Consider the following 25,288-nt stretch of genomic DNA (forward strand, 5'->3'; position numbering starts at 1 on the left):
CGGCTCTGACCAAGTCGGAACCGCGCCAATATGAACGTTCTAATAGCGGACAATAGGGTGCGACTGGGCATACGATTTGCAAGTTGCCTGGCATGCAAATCGCATGCCTAATCGCACCCAATGATCAGGGTGTAAGAGTGTACAGGTTTGAGTCTTGAAGTGGTTGATAATGGGACAAGACCAGAACACATACATAGTGTTGACCTTTATATATGTTTATCCACTGCTTTTATCAGAGCCTAACATGTCCAATTTATGTGGGGTGCAATATACTAATTGGTCAAATAAAATGGTGTTAAAATCATAATGCTGTGGTAAAACAATTTATTCAGTCAGTGTAAAGTCTTTATGGTCAAATAGGTAACTTCCTGCTTGCTGAAAAAATTTTACTGTCTGATTAGTTGCTGCCTGGAACTGATATTTATTATGTTTATGAAGCCATATGTATTTGGACGCAGGCACAATTGTAGTTTTTTTTTTAGGTATTTAACAAAACCTATTCAAGCTATAGTTATATAATGGATATGGGCTGAACGTGCACACTCTCAGTTTTAATTTGAGGGTATGTACATCCAAATTGGAGGAAGGGTTTAGGAATTACAGTTCTTAAGAGTAGCCATCCCCCCTTTTTCAAGGGACCAAACGTAACTGGACAATTGAATTAAAAGTGGTTTCATGGCCAGGTGTGGGCCACTCCTTCGTTATTTCTTCATCAATTAAGCAGGTAAAAGGTCTGGAGTTGATTCTAAGTGTGCTATTTGCATTTGGAATCTACTGCTGTGAACCTACATCATGCATTCAAAGGAGCTGTCCATGCAAGTGAAACAGGCCATTGTAAGGCTTCAAAAACAAAAAAATCCATCAGAGAGATAGCAGCAACACTAGGAGTGGCCAAATCAACAGTTTGGTACATTCTGAGGAAAGAAGAACACACTGGTGAGCTCAGCAACATAAAAAGGCATGGACATCCACGGAAGACAACAGCGGTGTATGGATCGCGCAGGATCCTCTCTATGGTAAAGAAAAATCCATTCACAACATCCAGACAAGTCAAGGACACTCTCCAGGAGGCAAAGGTATCATTGTCAAAGTCTACAATCAAGAGAAGACTTCACCAGAGCAAATACAAAGGGTTCACCACAAGGTGCAAACCATTCATTAGCCTGAAGAATAGGAAAGCCAGATTAGATTTTGCCAAAAAACATCTAAAAAGCCAGACCAGTTCTGGAAAAGCATTCTTTGGATGGATGAAACTAAGAAAAATCTGTACCAGAATGATGGGAAGAAAGTGTGGAGAAGGCTTGGAACAGCTCATGATCCAAAGCACACAACTTCATCTGTAAAACATGGTGGAGGCAGTGTGATGGCATGGGCATGCATGGCTTCCAGTGGCACTGGGTCATTGGTGTTTATTGATAATGTGACAGAAGCAGCCGGATGAATTCTGCAGTGTTTAGAGATATACTGTCAGCTCAGATTCAGCCAAATGCAGCAAAGTTAATTGGACGGCGCTTCATAGTACAGATGGACATTGATCCAAAACACACTGCAAAAGTAACCCAGGAGCTTTTGAAGGAAAAGAAGTGGAATATTCTACAATGGCCGAGTCAATCACCTGAGCTCAACCCAATTGAGCATGCATTTCACTTGCTGAAGAAAAAACTAAAGAAAGACCCACAAACAAAACAACTGAAGACTGCTGCAGTTAGAGCCTGGCAAAGCATCAGAAAGGAGGAAACCCAGTCTTTGGTAATGTCCATGGGTTCCAGACTTCACGCAGTCATTGCCAGTAAAGGATTCTCAACAAAATATTGAAAATGAACATTTTATTTATGATTATATTAATTTGTCCAATTACATTTGAGCCCCTGAAAATGGAGGGACTCTGTATAAAAATGGTTGCAGTTCCTAAAATTTGTACTTGATATTTATATTCAACCCCTTGAATTAAAGCTGAAAGTCTGCACTTCAAATTAATTTGGATTGTTTAGTTTTAAATTATTCTGGCGGCATACAGAGCCAAAAGTATGAAAATTGTGCCCGTGTCCAAATGTATATGGACCTAACTGTATATGTTATATCCCTTCTTCTGCCTCTGATCATACAGATTCCCCAAGCTAATTATGAGCATTTGTTACAGAAGGCACATAGTCTAAGGAGATAATTTTCTGTAAAAGTTTTGTGATTCCCAAATGTCAATGCAATAATCATACTAAATGGTAGCAATAATTTGTGTTTTAACATTGTAATGTACAATTGGGAGTTCTCTCTATGTAACACTTTTCTTATTACGTATGCTACCCAATGCTGTTACATTCCAAAACTCCACAGCTCACGGCTCCTTCGACAATAATTCCTTTTTGATGTAAACTTTGTTTTTTTAACAGAATGTAAAACTATGTGTTTCCCTAATGCACAGGCTTGAAAGCTACAAGCATTTGACTGCCTTACTTATTGAGCTTTGCTTTTCTGATGTTAAAAGCACTCACTCCCAGGATATATTCCTAATGAGGTTTTATAATTGTGTCTCTAGGGTGCTCTTTACATAACCCAGCAGTACTCTGGATCTGAGCTGGCCGGACCTGTTCAGCTAGAATGATAACTGCTGTAATGAGTCCGGGGACACTGCAGAGATTTGCTATGAGAGTAAATGCTGGCCAGTGGAAGGAGTCAAGAACACATTTGATTTAGGTCATTTATTACAGAGGAACAGCTTGGCTGCAATTATTGCCAGTCCTTGACACGGCAGCTCTGTTTCCATCTGATTAAAGTGCCCTGGCATGGCCCTCAGCAGCAGACAGCAAGATGCAGAGGTCTTAACTGTGTGTTCTTGCCAATCATTGGGACAATACTATGCCAGTCTGTTTAATGAGACTGAAAAAAATAGCATGTAGTATTAGTCTTTTGCATCTTCACCTATACCTGTGCTTATATGGTTCTAAAAGTAACATTTATTAATTCCAAATCTAAAACCATATTTTTCTAGTTTTATTCATTTAAAATAATAAACCAAAGAGAAGTAACATTTTTTTTTTTTTTTACAGTTAAAGATGAACTAGTCAAATAAAAGTTTAAAAACCAACTTCACATTGCCTATGTAAAACTGTATTCTGTCTCATATACAATCACTTGCCACTGTATTGGGTACACCTTGCTAGTGTCAAGAAAATATCCCCCACACCATTACACCACCACCACCAGCCTGAACTGCTGATACAAGGCAGGATGGATCCATGCTTTCATGTTGTTTATGCCAGATTCTGACCCTACCATCTGAATGTCACAGCAACCAGTCTGCCCATTCTCCTCTGACATCAATTAGGCATTTTCGTCCACACAACTGCTGCTCACTGGATATTTTCTCTTTTCCGGACCATTCTCTGTAAACCCTAGAGATGGTTGTGCGTGAAAATCCCAGCATATCAGCAGTTTTTTTTAAATACTCAGACCAGCTTGTCTGGCACCAACAACCATGCCATGTTCAAAGTCACTTAAATCCCCTTCCTTCCCCATTCTGATGCTCGGTTTGAACCACGTCTACATGCCTAAATGCATTGGATTGCTGCCATGGCTAATTACCATGCAATTGAACAGCTGTACGTAATAAAGTGGCCAGTAAGTGTGTGTCCCTGTATAGAAAAAACAGTCCCTGGAGCCCAATGTCTCTTTGTACAGCTCTGTTTCTGCACCACCATCTTGAAACTCCTGTTTCATGTTCCTGTGCATGCATAGACATACCTCAGATATCTGACTTGTATTTGGATGCTGGTAGAGACTTCTAGTGTGTCTGCATATACCTGGTATCCTCTCACCCTGCACATTCACAGACATGCAATAAAACTGCTATTTACCATTTACCTGGCAGGCTTACTTCATGTCTGCCCAACAAGGCGAACTCCAAGTCTTGCAGGTAAATGGGAACTGGCAGAGAATTGTAGCATCTGCACATGTACAGAATTGAAATATGATTCTTCATCCCACTGAAACACTACAGCAAGATCTACGCCATTTTATGTCATCTTCGCCTAGGCGAGGAAGTGCCAAGCTGCACAGAAAAAAAAAAAAAAAAAGCATCAAAAGTCAAACTGCAGATGTGTAAGGGAAGAAGCAGAGGAAAGATTCCATGGGTAAAAATCCACTTAAAGCCACCAGTCACACCGCTGCGATTTATGTGGAATTTCAGCGCAATTTCAGGTTCATTTCTGAAGACATTATTGCTGCTTGTGAAGATTTTCAATGATTTCTTGCAATTTGAAGTGTGATTTCCATTATATTTTATGTATGTGAAATCGCAACAAAACTGCCGAAAAAGTAATGCAAGGACTACTTTAGAAATCGCGCTGCAGCAAATTGCACTGATATTCACATTTATTAGATGCGATCTCAGGTGCGATTTCAATTCACAAATCGCACCGATGTGACAGGGGCTAAGGTCACCTTTTATTAAAAAAAAAAAAAAACGGGAAAAAAAGTGAATTTATCATTTTTTTTTTCACAAAAAAGTATAAATGCATTATAACGTGCAAAGTTTGGCATTCGCGTATGCAATGTCAGGCTCCTGGAGACACTTTATTCAGCTCTCTCCCCATACCACTGTATGGGTTTTCAGCTGCAGAGCGGTAGGAAGTGTGAATGAACTACAAGTGCGTTTATTAGTGCAGCTGTAGTCCTTTGAGTGCTACAAGTCCGTTTGCCACGGTGGTAGATGGGATTTGTAGTTGAGTCATTCACAGACACAGAGCAACCAAGTGTTAAAAGCAAACACTTGTTAAAAGGATGCTTTGCCCAGTTAGGCCATCAGTCATACACTTGAATTCCAAATTTGACCAGCTTTTGCAACAATCACAACTTCAGGTTTTCTTATAACTGCAGGTTTTCAGCTCTTGTTTGATGTGACATGGCAGAGCTGAAATGGCAAATCTTGGGTCAAGACATGATTAAGACCTGCGGATGTCATTTTATATATCTGAGATGCATTTATACCTAAAGAGGTACTAAAATACAATGTTTAATTGGCGGTATGCCTTCTGTTTATGTATAAAGATCATGCAACTGTAGTTAATATAAAAAAAGCAGCTGAGTACCTTATTTTATCACTGTTCAGTGGTCAAATGATGTTTCCCCTGATGGTACCATCGGTTTTACATCATTACTTCCCCGAGGCCTTGGATCTGTGCTGGAGATGCTGAGAGGAACGGGGAACACTGGCTATACTTTGGTCTTTCCCGAAATTGGACCATTACTGGCAGGATTTGCAAAGACTCACTCAACGGTTTACACATTTCTCGTTCCTGGACAATCCTGCCTTCTTCTCCTCAATTGCTCTCATATCCCTGTAAAGACCTTCAAGAAATCAGTCCTCCATCACTTTCTTAATGCCGCCAAAACCTGCATCGCTCTAAAATGAAAGGATGCAAACCCCCCTTCCATCTTGTTGTGGCTTACGAAGCAGTATACAAAAATGTGGTTTTACTGGAACATGCTCATCTATACTGATGAAAGCAAGTCCCTACTAGTAACCTGTTCGGAGGATTGAACTCTTTCGGCCCCTACATTCTCCGTGCACACCCCAGCATGACACCCCCCCCCCCTTTTTTTTGTCCTCTCCTCTTTCCCCATGCCCTTTTTTGTACTCCTCTACTTCTCCTGTTCTCTTGACTCTCTCTTCTCCTTCCCTGAAAATTGGGTATCCGACAGTATTGAGCTTGGAGACGTCTCTGCTTTCTACCTTGGCCTCTAGGGGTACATTCATCCCTATCACCAAATGCGGCTTATAGCCAATACTCAGGATATTCACCCCCACCCTAGGTTTGTTATTTTCAATAGCTGGTTCTCTTCATATTTGAAAACACTTTTCGTACTGTCATTTGGTAGATGACACTCATTTGGTACTCTTGCAGTTTGTATCCTGTGTACATGTGCTTCTTGTATGGCATTTAACCTGTTAAGACACGTTTCTGCTGTGTTGTCTTGCATTGCTTTGTTGGATATTTTATTTTTATAAATAAAGAATTTGAAAATAAGAAATGTTTCCCAGGTCTTTCCTGTCTTCAAGAAAAGATCTGAGGGAGAAGCTTTTAGTACTCTGCTGATGTGTGCACTATAGTAGCAGAGGAGTCCAGACTATGAATCTGAGTCTGCACAGCGCTGTGCTGGTTACATGGCAAACAAAAAAATGGCATTCAGAATAGACCACTGTCATTTATTACTGTGTATACGCTCACATGTGTGACTATAGTCATGTAGGCTGCACAGGTAAGAAAAAGGTGGAAATGAACAGCTTATAAGGTTATTGAAACTGGAGCATGCTCAGTAGATGTTGCAATAACTGGTCTACACAATCGCAGGATGCAGCAGGGACACAGACTAGGGAGGGAGGGACAGTGAACAGCAGGATCAACAAGGTTTTTTGCAGTCTACAGAAAACAAAGTATGCACACAATGTAATATAGCATGTACTGACAGTTTATAAGGTTTTGGGTTTATTGACACTTTAAGGAGTTTGTGAGCACAATAAAACATTAAGGTTTTATGGTGTTTGGAAGTCTGCACGTTTTTTGGTTTTTTTTGTGTACTAGCACTACTACCACAGACGGTAGAGACTCTGAGGAGAAGCAGCTGGTGAAACCAGTGTCCCGGGAATCATGGTCTAAGCCAATTGTGTTTGTGGAAAAAGTGACACTGAGAACTTCCATTTAACATTATGTTTTGTGTGCATGCAAATGATATACTGTTAGGCAGGGTGTTGATTTGCTTTATTTGTATGTAACACCATTGTGGCTTTTATTTGGAGCCGTTATGTCATTTACATACCACTACCTATTCTTGTGATAGATATACCTTTATGTGACTATTCTCTAATTTATGCTGTTGGTGTGGATACCCTTCTAGGTTGTGTTTAAGGATGAGCTCAAGTGGTTTGGTCTGAACTGGAGTTTCAACCCAACCCAGAAAGAAGCTGTCACTCCCACCCTCTGCTGCCCAATCAACTGCAGCCAGGGCATTCCCCATCCTGCAGCTGTATGTATACAAAGGAGCAGAGATTCTTGTGACCTTATTGACCTATTATTGCCACGTGCCCTAATTAGTTCAGTGATGCCATAAGCATCACCACCTTTGTGTATTTGCAGCTGCGGGTTGGGGAAAGCCTTGGCTGTAGTTTGGTCCCAACCCAAGCTCATTCCTAGTTGTGGCTGTGCCTTGTTGACAGATATCCAAGAAACGAGTCTCCTCATAGTGACTTAGCATTTATTACCTGTATCCTCTCTAGTGCTTTATAACTGCATGTAGAGCAGTGTTTTTCAACCTTTTTTCAGTTAAGGCACTCTCTAAAATTATGGCCATTTTTGAGGCACCCTTTAAAATTAAGGACAGTCTGAAGGCACCCCATTCTAAAATGGGGTGGCTCCAGACTGTCCATAATTTTAAAAGGGCACCCCATTCTAAAATGTAAAAAACTAGTTTTATATAACATAGCAACATCCACACACACATAGGACACCCAACATTAGAGGGGGTTTATTCTTCCAAAGCAAATACACTTTTGCACACTGGTACTGACTAATATTCCCATGTTTCTCTTCTCCCTCAGTTTTTCTCCATCACTGAGCTAATGTGACCCCAGCACTGATGGAGAGGGGCAGAGGAGGGTTAAACTAGGATGCTGTGCAGGCAGCTGAAATCCTCCTTATCAACTGATATCATTGGTTGTCAGGATGCCGGCAGCTAGAAGGTTGTGATGGTGCACAATGAAAACCTGTGGCTTTGTGTAACTGATAGCAGGCATGATCCACCTGCTGGCTTGTATACAAGTTATTATGCAATTTTCAGACATTTTGCCAAGGCACCCTGGTTGAGAAAGGCTGATGTAGAGCATAACGATTTCAATTCAATGTTTACTGAATATATCACATTCACATCTATTGCAGTGTCAGGTGATGACTTGTTCCCATCCATCCATTAATGTCCTAGCTACAGTATTTCATCCCTCATTCCAGACTCAGTGCTGTATTTTCTCAGGGGGCAGTGTCCAATAAGTACACTAAACTTTCCAAAATGGCCCATGATGCCCATAGACACAGACACAAACAATCTGCTGCTTAAACTTAGATGCATGCTCTTGTGCTTGTCATTTGTAGCATTTTCCCTGCCAGGCCTTGGAATGCATAAATCCTTTGCTTTGCCATGTGCCACCTTCATTGAAAATTAATATCACCAGTGGTTTGTCTTTGACCACGTTAACTTAAAACAAGCAGGAAATATGTTGTCACCTTTGTGCTTCACCCACTCCTCTTCTTATTGCGCTCCTATTATTCTCAGTGAGATCTGCTGCTAGTGGTACACTTTGCAAACTTTGAGTGAAACTGCCTTATAAAAAACAACCTGTTGTCAGGGTAAATTGGAAGCCAAAATTTCTGATGCCTCCTACAGAAAATGCTGATTGCCTGGCTGTCATACCTATGTCTTATCAATACTGTGAGTTGCTGACCTAGAACCAGAATGCAGATAAGGACTTCTGACTTTCTCTGGCTCCCTTGTTCAGCCTACTTGTTCCAGGCAGGTGATTTGGTAAGTATTTAAACTATGGGTGATCATAAACCCACAGAAAAACATTATCAGAGGGCAGCAATGGCAGCATCCATCTTCCATTATAGGTTTAATTCACTTGTCTGTGGTCTGCTTCATTTACAAAATGTCTGCCCGCACTGCCTACAAATGGCACTCACACTTTTGGCTTTGCGTCCCACCTTCTGTATTGAATAGATTTGATTCATAGGGTAAATGTCTGTTTGTATTTTACTAGAGTGTTTATCTTTGTAAATGCATGGTTGTGAATTCCTATCCAGACACTCACTGTTCACGTAATCGGGAGATTTTACAGCTAATTTATGTGCACACCTGCAGCTCCTTTGTTTGAAGTAGTCAATGTAATTTAAATAGGTTTGTACACATTCTGTATAAATTCTTTAATTATCTGAAGGATGAGAAGTCTGCCAACAGCTGCATATATTTGTTGGGTATTTATTTAAATAAGGCATGGATTAGTTTTTTTGGCTAGTCATCTCTGAAGGGGAAAAAATCTCTTGAAGGTGTTGACTGTGTAAATAGTAAAATTCTTTGCATGCTAAGTAACATTTCCTTGCTTTCCTTTAATTGGCTTATTAATTCATATGTATAAATATTAAAGTTCTTCTTGTGTTTTCACAGTATTGCAATGGCAACAAAAGAAAACATGACATCACAGAGGGGAATGTTGAAATCCATACAGAGCCGAATGAATACCTTGGCCAGTATCCTTACGTAATACTTTTTAGGTCATTCATTATACTATATGTATATCAGTATTTTAAGGTAGTAGAATTTTTTGTTGTCTTTTTAGCAATATGAGGTAAGTTCAATCAAAGCTCCATTAGTCATGCTATCAAACTGATTGCAGACCTGAAAGAAAAATTACCCTGGAACGTGTATCTAAAACCCTCTTCTCAAAATAAAAAACCCATAGTCTTAACTGGTGGGTTCCAATCTATAGAACTGTACATATGGCCTTTGCAGTAACAGCTATTTTGTACCACCTTAGCAAAATGTGTTTCTTTATGTGCAATCTTCTAGTAAGCACACAATATGAGGGAGCAATAAGTAACCTGTAGCTACTCATGAGCAATGTATGGAATTATCAAGTCAAATACATAAACATAGTTTATTAACTCAAAATGCATTGATTCCCTATGCATGGTGTCATGTTTACTACATTTAAAACTCTATAATGTCTTTAAAAAACATACTGTAAAGATGGATGCACTATGTAATTGTTTTTTTTGTTCAGATGTTTTTTTTATTAGACCTCATGCTCTGGGATGGGGGGCAGCAAGCCCAGATCACTGGTTGCCAAACCCCCATCCCAGAGCATCAGAGTGGATGGAGCTGGAGGAAGCTAGCGGCTGTGGGGGGAGCAGGAGCAGCGTAAGCTGATGCTTCTTCTGTAGCGCCAGCTCCTGTTCCAGGTGAAGTGCATTTGGTATCACTCCGCCTGGAACAGGAATCTTTCTTACAGTCTAGCGATGCCAACAGAAGCTTTAAGACAGAAAGGACAGGTTATTAAACTTCACATAGTTTTGCAATTGGCATATAAGCACTTTAAAAAAAAAAAAGGGGGGTTAGTAGGCTGCTTTCATACTGATCCGGAGGTGCAACACACCTGTGGCTTAGCTGCACTGAGCCATAGATTTCTAATATATTCTGTGGGTTTGGTGCACTTTCTGAAAACGCACCAAAACTCCTGAATGCTTCTATCTCTTTGGCTTGTTTTCATCCCTTTCCAGTAACATCAAGGTCTGCATCCCTGTCTTGCCATGCAAGCATACATAGTTTAGAGCTGAAGTTTGGGTATGGCTTTTTTTTTGCACAGTTATGACATGTACCATACCTGACCCTGTGGAAGATGAAAATCACTGTAAAAGACACCGCTCTTAACAGTGATCGCCGCTAGCTTCTGATTCCTATGCTGAACGACGCCCTGCTGCATAGTGAACACTGGGGTATGCTCAGTTGGCAGAGGCCCCATTCACAGAATGCCCTGCATTTTTCTCAAAGAATGTACACTTGAATGTTCTCTTAACTGGACAAGATGGAGATTGTGACATTACTGCCTCGCCTCTCCACTTTGTCAGAGAACGTGTGACCTCCTTTGTTCCCTGTACAGCAGGGCAGCTGTTCAGCATGGAACTTGGAAGCTATTGGAGCTAGCTAGTAGTCCAAGCTGGACCATTGTAACTATGTAAAAAAGCCATACCTAAACCTCAGATTTAAAGTAGCTGATTAGGTACTAAAACTACTTTTAAACCTTTTTTGGCCAGAGCTGTTTTGCTCACATTTTAAAATTCATATCTTAATATACAGTACAGGACAAAGACAGAGTATTCATACACCATGAGTGTCTCCCCAATAAGCCTACTCACTGTGTGAGTTTTCAATTTTGTGCTAGTGTCTGAAGGTGATGGACCATTCCCATGTTCAGAATCTTATGACTGAAATCTTGGCCAGCTAAAGCTGTCTGCAAAAAGCGTCTCAAGCTTATGCCTTTCCAAAGAAGACATCTGTTTGGTGAGGCACTTTATCAATTCATCAAAGCGGTCACATTTGGAAAGGTTTTATTTCCACAGTTGAAGGCCCCATAACACCCCTCCTCAGGAACCCCCAGCTTCTCAAACGCAGAGCACCTGTCTGCTGTAACTAGGCATTCGCTTCAAAACATAAGTTCAGCCCTACCTTTCGAGACAAATGCCACCAAGCCTTCTCCAAAGTCCTCTTTACAATGAAGGTGCACTCTCACTCCTATCTAGGTCACAGATGTCCCAGACCTGTGGTTTCAAAGATGTACAAAATATAGCTAAAAAATATAGCAAAAACTGCTCAAAGACGGTTAGATTTTCAAAATGTATTAAATCACCTCTTGTCCTAGGGAGTCATTATGCTGGTATCACAGCAAGACATGATCAAAGGTCTCTGCTCAAACCTGTTCATGGTACCAATACCCAATGGGGGTATTCATCCAATTGTGAAGTTAAAATCCTTCAACAAATTCCTTCGTATTCAAAAATTTTACATGGAACTTGCAAAGTCAGTAACTACCTCTCTGAGACAAAGGAAATACATGGCATTCATAGACATTCAAGATGCCTATTTGCATGTTCCAATTTGCTCACCTCCTCAGTACTTTCTGAGCTTCACAATAGCAGACAACCACCTCCAGTTTGTTGCATGTCCCATTTGGCTATCATCTGGTCTCAACCTTATCCATTCTTTTTCAAAGGCCTGTGGCTTCACTCTCTTGTAAGAACATTTCTGCAAGGTGTATCTTGTAATAAACCCTCCTTGCAGCACCCTGTGCTAACTTGGGAACTCAACTTTGTTTTCTCTGCCCTGCAGAAACCACTCTTTACACCTATCAGGGATATCTGTAATGCAGAATCGCCTTTTGGTCACTATCACATTTGCCTGACATGTTTCTGAATGGGCAGCCTTTTTCTGTGTAGAGCCTTTCCTCATACTTCACAATGACAAGGTTATCTTACGCTCAAGGCCATCTTTTCTCCCAAAGGTGGTTTCAGCATTCCACCTCTTTGAGGATATTGTCACCTGTTTGTCCTATCCTTGAAATCTCACAAGGAACACCCTGCTTCAAAGTCCACCATCTGACAATAGATAAGGAATATGATCACAGGAGTTTACATTCTAAAAGAGAAATCTCCTCCTGCGCTTTTGCACTCACATTCCTCTAGATCAATGGGAATTTCCTGGCATTGCAGCATAAAGTCCATTTACTCAGTTATGTAAGACTGCTACCCAGTTTTCTGTTCATACTGTTTCAAAGTTTTACCAGGTGGATGTACAATCTTCTTCTGATGCAGTGTTTAGCTGCAAGGTTCTCAAAATGGCTCTCTGAGGTTGGGCCTTCGGACTCTTGTTGTTTGGGCCTCCTGGCACAGTTCTGTTAGCCTCATTGTTACCCATCATTCCCTTAGTTATTGTTGTAAATAACATAGTGTGTAAATTTTCCCCTGTGTTCTGTACTGTACATCAAAGATGAGGAGTTTTGATTTACCTGTATATTCCATATCTTGCAGTACAGTACAGAACACAGGCCACTCTCCCTTCCATTCTTTTCACTCTCCATTACTTGCTATAAAACTGAGAACTCAGAGTGGGGTAGGGTTATAGGGGAGGTACCCAGAGGGCATGTTCACTAAAGCTTTGCCAGTGTTCAATCGCCTGAAGGTACACACCTATAGCCTCTGCTGTATAAATAATCTGCCTTTATCCTGCTTTAAACTCCAAGTTGTGGGATTTACAGGTAAATCAAAATTCCTCTTTTTAGACCTGAAGATTAATTAAAAACCCCAAACAGAGAACAATATATTTTCATATATATATAAGCAGAAACCCTGAAAAAAAAGTGGTAGTACCAGTTTTTTTAAATTGTATGATATTTGAGCCCAAATTTTCTGTAAACAACATTCTAAAGTTAATTTTAGGGCACACAAACACAGTATGTTACCCAATTTTGGTAACGTTTAAAACATGAGATTACGCTTAATAAATAGATACCCAATATATCAAGCCTTAAAAGCCGTAAATGGCATTAAACACCCCCTGCAGGTCACCAGTTTAGAGTTAACTGCTCTCACTCTGGTGTGCGTTGCGATATGTGACATGTAGCGCAATCAGCAATTTTGTACATAGATGCCCCGGATCCATGTGTATACGTTCATGGGAGTGTGGCAGACTGAAACTTTCAAAAGTTTTAATACTGCTTTAGGTAAAAAAAAATAAAAATTAAGACCCATCGCCAGCTAATATTTGCTAAATGCAGTTTTGAGCATGTATGAAGTGGTGGGGAGGATGTCTTCCTTAACAGTGAAACTGTTTTTTTCTTTTTAGTGAATGCAAGTTGTTTTGTGATTGAAGAAGGGGAGATTGTGATGGTCTTCCGTACCTCCTCCAATCATATAATGCCTTGCATTTATTGAAGAGAGTTCCAGTTCCAGGTGGAACTGTAAGCTTCAGCGCCTAATGTTCAGTGCTGAGTATACTGTATGTGGGGAATGAAATCAAGAGTATTACAAAACGCAGCAGCAGCACATTGCACACACTTCATTAGTGTTCATTTCTTTTTATAATGCAAATGGACAAAAACTGGTTTTGGCTGAAGTTCAGCTTTAATAAATATATTCTGTATTTTAATAACCCGATGTACCATCTTTATTATATAACTGGGTGTATGTGGTTTTATTAAAATTCCTTTTCTTTTTCCACATTACTGCTAAATTTGGATGAAACCTTAATGTACTGTAAAATAATTGGTTTGCCTTTTTAAATATGAAAGAATCTGCCTTACTTCTTTAAGTTCGCTAGGGATTTGATATTTAGTATGTAAACACACAGGGGTCATTTTATGATCTCTTGTATAATGTCTTTGAAACTCTTCTTGTTAACAAGGTTTTCTCCTTAAGATATTTCCCTCATTTCTGCCTACAGACATTAAAAACTGCTGAGACTCTTTAACAGCAAAGTACCGTCTGTGGTAATGATCAAATTTCTTAACCTGCTGAAAAAATGTCTCAGTTTTTCTGGCTTAGATTATAATAAAACATTTGTCATAAAATGAGCTTTGCTATTTTCTTTCTACTATGCTATCTTTCTTCCTTTCCTCTTGTGTTTGCGAATGGTGAGATTGTGCAGACAGATCAATGAAGAGGTGTCATAGGTTTAATTACACAGTAATGAGTGTAGAGCCAGGAAAAGTACTTAATATTTCAGGAGCAGCATTGTTGGCTCCATTCTTCTCTCTCATTTTTCCTTGCCACTGGGAATATGCTGGAACCACATTAATGTTTATATATGTTTTTTGAGAAGGCATAATACAGAAAAACAAGGAATCAAGTGAAGTTGGTTGCTGAAAAAATGTAAATGTAAAACAAAATGTGAGATATGTAACATTTTTGGGCTTCTTTTAACCATTTCAATACCGTGCAATTTTACCCCTTCCTGCCCAGGCCATTTTTCACGTTTCAGCGCTCTCACACTTTGAATGACAATTGCGCAGTCATACAACATTGTACCCAAACTAAAATTTTATCATTTTCTTCACACAACTAGAGCTTTCTTTTGGTGGTATTTAATCACCGCTGGGGTTTTTATTTTTTGCTAAATTAACAAAAAAAGGCCAAAATGTTGAAAAAAATACACGTTTTTCTTTGTTTCCGTTATAAAAATTTACAAATAAATAATTGTTCTTCATAAATTTAGGCCGAGATGTATTCTGCTACATGTCTTTGGTGAAAATAACCCAAATTAGGATGTATTATTTAGTTTGTAGGAAAGTTATAGAGTTCACAAACTATGGTATAGATCTGAATATTGATCAATCCTGAAGTACTGACGGCCAATCTAATTTCTTGAGGTCCAAGAATGTCAGAACAGTACAGATATCCCCCAAATGACCCCTTTTTGCAGTAGACAGTCCGACGTACTTCATAAGAGGCATGGCGAGTTTTTTGAAGTTGTATTTTTTTTTGTCATAATTTTTCGGAAAATGAAAAAATGAAAAAAATTATTTTCACTATTTTTTTTTTACATACTGTCACCAGTGCAGTACAGCGTCATCATATAACTGGCATGGCGGTGAACAGGGACACTGACTGGTGACAGTATGAAAAAAAAAAATATATATATATATATATATATATATATATATATATATATATATATATATATATTTTTTTTTTTTTAATTTTTATTATTTTTAATTTTTTATTACTTTTTTATATTTTTTTTAACATTTTTTTTTCATATTTTACTATGACCAAAGTAGTACAATGTTACCATAGTAACATTGTACTACTTTGGGGAAGTGATCAGTATTTTTTTTTTTTTTTACACAATTTGCTTATAGCAAAGAAATACTTTGCTATAAGCAAGCATTTACCTGAATGAAATGGATTCATTCAGCTTTCTTTTTTTTTGTGCTTAGCTGTGATTTGGTCACAGCTAATCACATGACATGTGCATGTGATTAGCTGTGACCATTCACAGCTAGGTACTAGTATACAATGGATGGCATCATGAATGAAGCCATCCATTGTATACAACTGTCATGTGACCTGCTGTGATTGGTCACAGCAGGTCACATGGTACCTGCAACGGAGCCGGTACTCGGATCTGTCATCGGCCGTGTCCGAGGTACATGCCCGGTGACAGATCGAGCTGCTGCGCCGCTCTGCATTAGCGCAAATGGCGCATGTGCGGGAGCACGCCAAATGGCGTGCACCCGGAGTGGAGAAGCAACTTTCAAGCTGCCAAACGGCCATTGGCCGGGCGGCAAATGGTTAATATATGTAACTAAAACTAATGCCTACTATATTTAAGAATTCCAAAACTCCCCAAAGATGGCATGTACATATATTTAAACAAGAAAGTAGGGTGCATATACCCACACACCAAAAGCCACTGAGAGGACCAATGACCTAACACAATTTGTTTTCATTTTAGATAACAGATATTCTGATGTATATTTTTCAGGTCAACCTGAAATTCTTTGGTCCCTAAAGTATATGTTCAGCCAAAGGTTAGAAACCCTGTTGGGGCTCTGCTGCTCTCCGAGGCTCTGATATAGAGATTCCTCACTTCCTGTTCTTCTTGCAACAGTTTTACCGGACAGAAGGTGTAGGTATATCTCCAACAGCAAAATAGAATTAGATTTCTGTCTGGATCTCGCCTCCTGTTTTGTAAAACCATTGTTAGCAGGACAGAAAGTTAGGAGAAATCTATGTAAAGGATAGCAGTAATATTTCAACTGTGGCACACGGTGGTACTTATTTTTATATTATAATTATGTTTTTAAACTCCGTAGGTAATTGAGTTAACGCAAGACTGGAATGCCAAACTCCAGTTGTCCTATTTTAACAGTGATGTAACAATATTTTTTTTCCTAGCAGTTTATTTACTTTTTATTTCTGATCTTGATTAACTATGTATGTTTGTTAAATTAGATTTGTTCATTATGGCTGCTATCATCATCAAATCACACGCTGGAAGCCATTCATGCAGAAATCCAAATGCAAAATTTCCTAAAGCCCCAGAAACTTTCTCTCACTAACATATGTTTTTGTATTTAGATATAAATGTTTCTTCAGATTCCATCTTTCCTGTGCTACACTCATCTTCATATGTTGAGTTACTTCCCTTAATTAATTTACATAGATCGATTCCCTGCAGTCAACAGCCTTATTCAGAGGATTAACCTGAGGAAGCGTCGTGATTCACTCATTCTGGGTTCTATAATTGGCATTTGCACTATTTTGTTGCTGCTATATGCTTTCCATTGATGACTGACAACAGACTCTGCCAGAAACCTGAGTGAGCAGCTACAGCAGAATGAAGAGACCAGTGAAACGTGCATTTCTGCAAACACCACCTGTACATAAGGGAACACGGGGTATTAAAGGAATAATTTACATTTTATATTGGCAATCTTAAGTGCTGACTGCATCCACATGGTAGTCAGTAGTTGTACATACTTATATTCGTCTAATCATTATGTATATCCATAGTGTATCTGATGAATACCAGTGGCTGATTGATGTCTGTAATTTCGAGCTTGGAAAAGGCACTTTTAGGGAATGCTGAACCTAGGATCCATACCTTTTTATGTGACAGCTGCAAAAAAAGTAAAAAAAAAAGAGACCCAAGATCTTTTTAATGCTCACAAAGTAATGGTTTATTAATCCATTTATAGAGTTACTACACATAGCAAGGAAGGACAGTAAAATGTCTTGTTTAAGCGACTGCTACTTGGTTTGGATGACAAGCCCATATTGAGCATCGGGTATATCAAAGTGATCCATTATTTAAACAGTGGTGGCAGCAATTTTGTCTCCGCTGTGTCTCACTGAATTGATATACTGCAGTTTCATTAACAAACACAAATGACTGCCTTCACTATGTGTAGGGGCCAGACATGCTTTTCTGTCATGCTGTAAAGACCTTCAAATCTATATTTCTGAATGCAAAATTGTGGCTTGGATTACTCTGTTAGGTTTAATTTTAGTTACAGGAGTTAATCATTTTTACTGTATTGTTCCAACTTATGCCTGGCAGACTTTACGTAAATTGTACCATGAATATGGTCTATGTAATGGACCTTTTTGGTTTATAATAATCTTTCTCACATAGATTTACCCATTTCGAAAAGGGAAAAAAAGGGTATTTGACCTACTGTATGGTCTGGTTTGTGATGCAATTGATTTATTTAATAAAGTATTTTGAATTTGAAGGAGATTAGTGAAACAAAAACAGTTTGCAGATTTAGCACAAATGTATCTGCAAAAAATGGGCATCATAAATAAAAAATGATACAAATAAATATGTCTCTTAAGCCCATGAAAAATAAGTTTATACATTAGAAAAAAACAATTAAATAGGTAGTTGCTTTGATTAATGTCCAGGGATGATTAATGTAAACATCAGGAACTGGTCTAGCCTGAGTAAGCAGACATTCAGCCCCTTTAGGGTTCCTTTGTATTTTATTACAGTTAATGCAGAACTGTTCCTAGCATACTAAAGTGGACCAGCATCACACCTGCAATGTACATTGAACTGGCATTCTAAAGTGGACCAGCATCACACCTGCAATGTACATTGAACTGGCATTCTAAAGTGGACCAGCGTCACACCTGCAGTGTACATTGAACTGGCATTCTAAAGTGGCCCAGCATCCCACCTGCAATGTTCATTGAACTGCTGAACCTACAGCAGTGGATATGAATTCTTCACCAACATCCATATACATTCGTGAGTGTGCATTCGTGAGCTAGAAAGCTATACAGAACATCAGAGAAGTTGTTTCTATGATAACATTTTAGAACTCTACTCCTGTTTGAAAATATCTTTTCCTTTTCCTTGTGTATTTGGTTAATACAATGAGCAACATGAAACTACAACCTATAGCATATTGAGCTAGTTGTGCTCTTCCCATTTGTGCAAACTGTAGTGCCATGTCAAATATTGTATTTGCCAGTATGCATTAAATGGGATAGTCAAGAGGAGCAATTGAGTTCTGGGATCTTATTTTTCTCTTGGATTCATTGACTTTGGCTAATGGATCCTGCTGTTCCCTGAGATTTTCTTCAAAATGGTTTGCTATGTAAGGCAGTTTGTTGGAAAGTGACAATTTCATATTCTAAAAATAAGATCCAGTTGTAAGTGATACACAAGATACAGCAAATGCCTGGATCCTGGTATTTGTCCACTGTCTTTGTATGTTAACATACCTTTTTGTGTATCAAGTACAAGATTATGAAAAACAAAAGGCGTTTTGAACTGTTTTATTGGCATTTTCCTTTTACATCCTTGTCACATGACAAGGAAAACATTTTTGTAATAGTGTTTAAAGGAAAGAAAGTTTAAATATCGGGCCTTTGCTAGCAACTGCCAATTGGATATTGTCAGTAAATGTATTGGAGGACATTTATAACATTTAATTTTTTGTATTTTTCTTTTAATTGATACATTTTCCTTTAAACCTACTCCCACAATTTTGTTTTAAAGAAAATCACTCACTGAGGCTCAAAGGCAGCCCAGTACGGACAATATCTCTTAGCTCTTTCATTGTATGCAGTCACTATACACATTTAATAATAAATTAGATCTGTAGCAAGTGGAAGATATTTTTTAAGAGCTTTCTTCAGAGCTGTTAAAATTAAATTGGGATGGAGGGCAAATCAATTTTCATTAGCTGTGCTTTAGAATGCACTTCCTGTCTTGATGTTGGAGGTGGTAATTGAGTTGGTGAAATACATTCACAACCTAGTGTTGGCGTTCAGTGCCACCAGCTAGTGGCCGTACATGCTCATCAAACTGCACCAGAATAAATGTACATAGTTTGTGGTGAGCCTGACTGCTTTCAGTTTACAAAATATAGGATCAAGTTTAGCTCCTATTATGAAAAGCTTTTACAATAGTTTGCCTTGAAATTAAAGTTGTCACTTGATGAACACTAGAAGCCATAAAGACCTCCAAGGTGTAGGCTTGTAGCTTTTTAAATCTGTTCCTCTTCTATAAGCTCTTAAACTCTGCACACTTTCAGGAATCATTGACTCTTAGAAGCAAAGAGAAAAGCACACATGTTAAACTGGCTTATGAAAGGGAGTGTATGACTTAAGTAGGACTGAAGCTGAGCATTCCAAGAAGTATGTGCCCAAGTTCGGGGGCTCTCCTGATACACACAAAAGGAGGTGAGGTTATTTAAAGTTACAAGCAGACACCTCCTGGTGCCAGATAAATAAGTTGCAAAAACTAACGGGTTCATAAATGACAGTTGATGTGTTGAGTGAGGCTTGGTTGGGTACTTGTCTGTATGTGTAGTAGGTCTGCAAAGTACTGAGTATACAGTGAAGAGAACAGACTGCCACGTAGGGCAAAAAAATGCAGTCACAACATGGAAGCAGCATATAAATATTGTCTATGTAAAGTGCAATTGCTGTGACTACTCATGGTAAGCAATTAGAAGTAATTTATTCGTTTATTAAATCAGACAGAAGCTGATTACTGCATAATTTTACGCAACAAAATGGAGTTAACCCATAGCAGACCGATTTTATCCAGCTCTGTACAATTAAGCAATTAAGCATGTGATAAACAGTGTCTGGGTAATCTGGTGTTTTTTTCCCTGTCAAACATTATCCAAATGCAGGTCTGTGCCTTCAACTAGTGTTTATACTGTGCAATAATGTTATTACTGTACGAGCTGGGTGAAAGGATAGTGCAATATGAGATCACATGACCAGGCTTCGTGCCTGAATTTGTCAAATCCCAGTAAAAAGAAAGTCCTCTGGTTGGCACTTCCTCATGAAAAGAACCCTATCATAAGAGAAATATGGCAGCTGTCACTCTCCTTTTGAAATCCTTGTTGACCCTCTTGCTTCAATACTACAGTGCCTTGAAAACGTATTCATATCCCTTGAAATTTTCCACATTTTGTCATGTTACAACCAAAAACTTAAATGTATTTTATTGGGATTTTATGTGATAAACCAACACAAAGTGGCACTTAATTGTGAAGTGGAAGGAAAATGATAAATGGTTTTCAAAATTTTTTTACAAATGTGAAAAGTGTGGTGCGCATTTGTATTCAGCCCCCCTGAATCAATACTTTGTAGAACCATCTTTTGCAGAAACTACAGCTGCAAGTCTTTTTGGGGATGTCTCTACCAGCTTTGCACATCTCTAGAGAGTGACATTTTTGTCCATTCTTCATTGCAAAATAGCTCAAGCTTTGTCAGATTGGATGGAGAGCGTCTGTGAACACCAATTTTCAAGTCTTGCCACAGATTCTCAATTGGATTTAGGTCTGGATTTGGGCCATCCTAACACATGAATGAATATGCTTTGATCTAAACCATTCCATTGTAGCTCTGGCTGTATGTTTAGGGTTGTTGTCCTGCTGGAAGGAGAAGCTCTGCCCCACTTTCAAGTCTTGCAGAGTCTTAAACGGTTTTGTGGGGATGTGGTGTTCAGGGTGATGTGCAGTGTTAATTTTCTGCCACACAGAGTGGCTTGCTTTTAGGCCAAAAAGTTAAATTTTAGTCTCCTCTGACCAGAGCACCTTTTTTCACATGACTAATAGTTGTCCTGTGGACAGATTCCCCCACCTGAGCTGAGGATCTCTGCAGCTCCTCCAGAGTTACCATGGGCCTCTTGGCTGCTTCTCTGATTATTGCTCTCCTTGCCCGGCCTGTTAGTTTAGATGGACAGCTGTGTCTTGTTAGGTTTGCAGTTTTGCCATACTCTTTCCATTTTCAAAATGTGATAAATATAAATAAACAGCGCAAACATAGACCTCTAAATCAAATCAATATATAAAGTGCATAATATGTAATCAAAATTAAATTAGTAGTGAAAATCAATCATAATGATAAACAACAAAAGTTCGTGAATCACAAAAAGTTCGTGCAAAAAAGATCAAAAAATTCTTCAGATGCAAAGAAAAAACTTCCACCTTCCACCCGTGCAAACCAACATCAAATACACTCACCAGATTTAGGTGAATGAAACGCCTTTTAGGAATTTTTATGGGATCCTAAACCCTCTTTCGTATCCACTCTCTAGGAATCCTCACCATCAGTATAGGCTCCACCATGCAACCGGGGAGAGAAAATCTCAGATAGTGTAATATTGCAAATTACCATTTATAAATGAAAACAAGGATTAAGGCCACTCACATTTTAAACACTTTAAAAAGGCATATTTATTAGAACAAACTTCTTCCAGATGGACAATAAATGTCAGACAACCTCCTCAGGAATCTCACATCCCAGCTCCAGGATACAGCAGAAGCTCCACAGAGAACAAACATGCACAGATCCCAAAAGATGGCCGCTGGAACGCACCGCTCAGCGTGCGTTCCACTCACCGGAAGTGACGTCAGACGTACGAGGTAAAGACCGGAAATGCGTCAATGCGTTTCGCCCCTCCCATCGGGCTTTCCATTTTCAGATGATGGATTGAACAATGCTCTGTGAAATATTCAAATCTTCATTATTTTCTTTTTTTTTTTTTATAACCTAACCCTGCGTTTAAACGTCTCCACAATTTAATCCTGACCTGTCTGGTGTGTTCCTTGGCCTTCATGATGCTGTTTGTTCATTAATGTTCTCTAATAAACCTCTGAGGGCTTCACAGAACACCTGTATTTATACTGAGATTGTTACACACAGGTGAACTCTATTTATTAATTAGGTGACTTCTGAAGACAAATACACACCACACTTTTCAGATATTTATTTGTAAAAACTTTTGAAAACCATTGATCATTTTCCTTCCACTTCACAATTCTGTTCCACTTTGTGTTGGTCTATCACATACAATCCCAATAAAGTACATTTACAATTTTGGTTGTAACATGACAAAACGTGGAAAATTTCAAGGGGTGTGAATACTTTTTCAAGGCACTATATGAGTCTCTAAACTAGAACAGGTATGCAGACTTAACAACTAGGATTTTATGAAGAAAGTTAGCATTCTTCTCTCATGCAAATATTTTAAGAAGTCCAAGCTTTGCTTACAGTGACTGGCTCACCTCTTATTTTTTTAAATAGATATGTAGTCCGGTAAGAAATGGACATGTGACTTGATGTGATCTACCACTGTAAACAAATCTCTGATTAGCTTTTAAATTGCATGTGATCATGTTACTTTATCACAAGGGGCATTCCATAAAACTAAAGGCTGGCAAAGTTGCAGATGGTTGTTTTTGAGCTTTATTCAGTTTGGTGTTAGCTTTGACTTTTTGATCTCTGGACAATACCTCAGTTTATGTGAAATACCTCCGTTCTGGTCTTTTACAACCATCTCATGATCAATGCGTACACATCTCATGGAACATTGGATGTGAGACCAATATTATAAAGTAGTGTTTGGTGGAAAGTCAAACAGACCGTCAACCAACATGCAGTAAATGTAATTTCTGATACAGCCATTAAAAAAAAAAAAAACTATTAGAGAGGGCCTCTTTTGTATTAGGGAGTTTCTGACAAAGCAGAAATGTGGAAGGGGAAGCCTACAGTGACCTGGGCTATTCAGTACCATCTTTGAACAATGCCAATGCTGGTACACAGAACCTGACCTACCCCATGATCAGTAGAGGCTCTGAACATGAACTTATGTAAAGCAATAGGCATCAGAGACTGGAGGCTTCTATGTAAGACTTTTGCTTTGTAACATTCTCTTAAACGTTGTGGTCATAATAAACTGTAGACAATGAAATATTAACTCATTTTTAATAAGCAGTAAATATGCTTTTAAAACAATCACTCACGCATCTCTGTACCTCCTGGCGCTGTGGAGGAATTCATCCTATAACTCCCCAAAAACACTGAGTACATGTCAGATCTGTGCACTCTGCCCTTTTTTTGTGCCTCAGTTCTGTGAATACTTTATAAATTAGAAGGCTGGCAGGCTTCCAAATCACTACTTAAAGAAGAGGGGACCAGCTGAGCTGATGAAAACAAGTGTTTCTGCTGTAACTTGTGAATGATTTAATCCACAGAACATGCAGCTGCATAAGTTAATATCTTGTTTAAATGCACATTTGCTACTTACTAAGCAAATATGAAATTTTCATTGTCCACCATCTGACCACGTTATACTTTATAGGGGTCAATTCACTAAAGGTTACCGCATGTGATAACACGGTCACATGACTCATTTGCATAAATTATTGCATGATATAATAAGAGTCAATTCATCAAAGTAAAATATCGAATGTAAAGTAAATACTGCACATTTGTTAAAATAGATAAATACTACAAAAAAATGAGATAAATCATTAAAGTCAATTCATTAAAAAACACACACATTCGTTATTTATCACCAGGTGTTTGCTGGCGGTATTTTAGAAATATCCAAAATAACAATTAGATGAACTCTGCACTGGCCAGAAAATGGAAAGTATACAATGTATTAGTGTAAAAAATATTCTCCCCTTAGCTCAGGAATGAAAATAAATTGTAACATTTCATCAGATAATTTTGGGAATAATAGCACACTACAATGTTTTCATAGTTTCACAGTATTGCTGTGTGCGTTCTGGTGCAATGTTAACCTGTGAAAAAAACAACAATAATGCAAAATGTAAGTGATAAATATCGCAAAACATAAATATTTAACGCATTCCGTAAATAACACGTTTTTTAGTGAATTGACTTCTTTTGAAGTTAATACCGCATGAGTTATTTTAACTCAAAAATTCATGCAGTATTTATCTCATAGCGAATTGACCCCAAAGTCTCTGCAGAAACAGGGTTTGTTTTGTTATATTACAGTCTTTTCTACTGCAAGGGGAGAATCTGATAATTCTTCCATTAGACACGATTATTAAATTAAACCAGAAAAACAATAGACATATTTTGGTTACAAGTAGGTCAAAATGAGTGAACAGATATTACAGTTTCTGCCGAATGGAAGCAGAAGAATCCAACTTTAAACTTTCTGTTTAGCCAGACACAAATTAGTTTGCTTTTTCTACTGAATGTTCGTTTGTATGTGTGTTCCCAAATAGAATGTGAGGACCCTAATTTATTCAACATGCTCAGTGTATACTGTTCAGAATTTCCAAACCCAAAGTGTCCACCTGTATATATCCTTTCCCCTCTAATGGCACTTTCTTATTTTGCTTTACAAATGACTCATTTAAACTAATTATATTTTATTGCTCTTGTAATTATTTTCCCATCTCTGCACCTAATGTGCAGTTTCTGTCTGTAAGAAAGAAGAAAGCTTTGTTATGTAATTTAATAATAAATTAGACTTATACATCATGTATCCGTGTCTCATTTACTGTGCCTGTTGTCCTCTATTTTATAATACAAGCGCAAATGGTGTTTAATCTGTGTTATGTTAAAACATTTTTACCAAAAATTGCCTAATAAAGCTAGCCATATACTTTTTTGTCCCCCCATAAACTCTAACATGTATGGTTGCTCAGGTCATGCAAGCTTGTATGTTTTCAGTGATAACAGGAGAGGTAGCACTAACAGACGCCTTTGGTGTCATATTATCTCGGCATGGAAGGGTTGTTGGTAGCCATTACTCACATTATCCAACATAGCCAAACTTTCTCTTGGATGACAAGGTTTTTTGCCATCTGTTATTGTCTATAGAAATGGGAATTGTATGTAAAATATTAAATAATTCATTATTTTAAGCCCCTAAACTGTGAATATTAAAAAGTAAC

At 38.4% G+C, this 25,288-nt stretch overlaps 1 protein-coding gene across 3 annotated transcripts in view; it reads left to right on the forward strand.

The window, feature by feature from the left end:
* Positions 1 to 24,872, forward strand: part of GOSR1 (golgi SNAP receptor complex member 1) — a 147,789-nt gene extending 122,917 nt beyond the window's left edge. For 2 of the 3 annotated variants that reach the window (XM_089683054.1, XM_089683055.1), the window contains exons 8-9: positions 9,208 to 9,290; positions 16,759 to 24,872. In XM_089683054.1, coding sequence (XP_089539180.1) covers positions 9,208 to 9,290; positions 16,759 to 16,883 — 208 coding nt within the window. In that variant the 3' untranslated portion in view covers positions 16,884 to 24,872. Of the gene's footprint in view, positions 1 to 9,207; positions 9,291 to 14,034; positions 14,162 to 16,758 lie in introns of those variants that run through there. The other variant, XM_089683056.1, reaches the window with a different exon arrangement.
* Positions 24,873 to 25,288: the final 416 nt, after the last annotated feature.

This window comes from Staurois parvus, unplaced genomic scaffold (assembly GCF_062004578.1).
Source record: "Staurois parvus isolate SC_StPar_1 unplaced genomic scaffold, SC_StPar_1.0 ptg000299l, whole genome shotgun sequence".
Lineage (NCBI taxonomy): Eukaryota > Metazoa > Chordata > Amphibia > Anura > Ranidae > Staurois > Staurois parvus.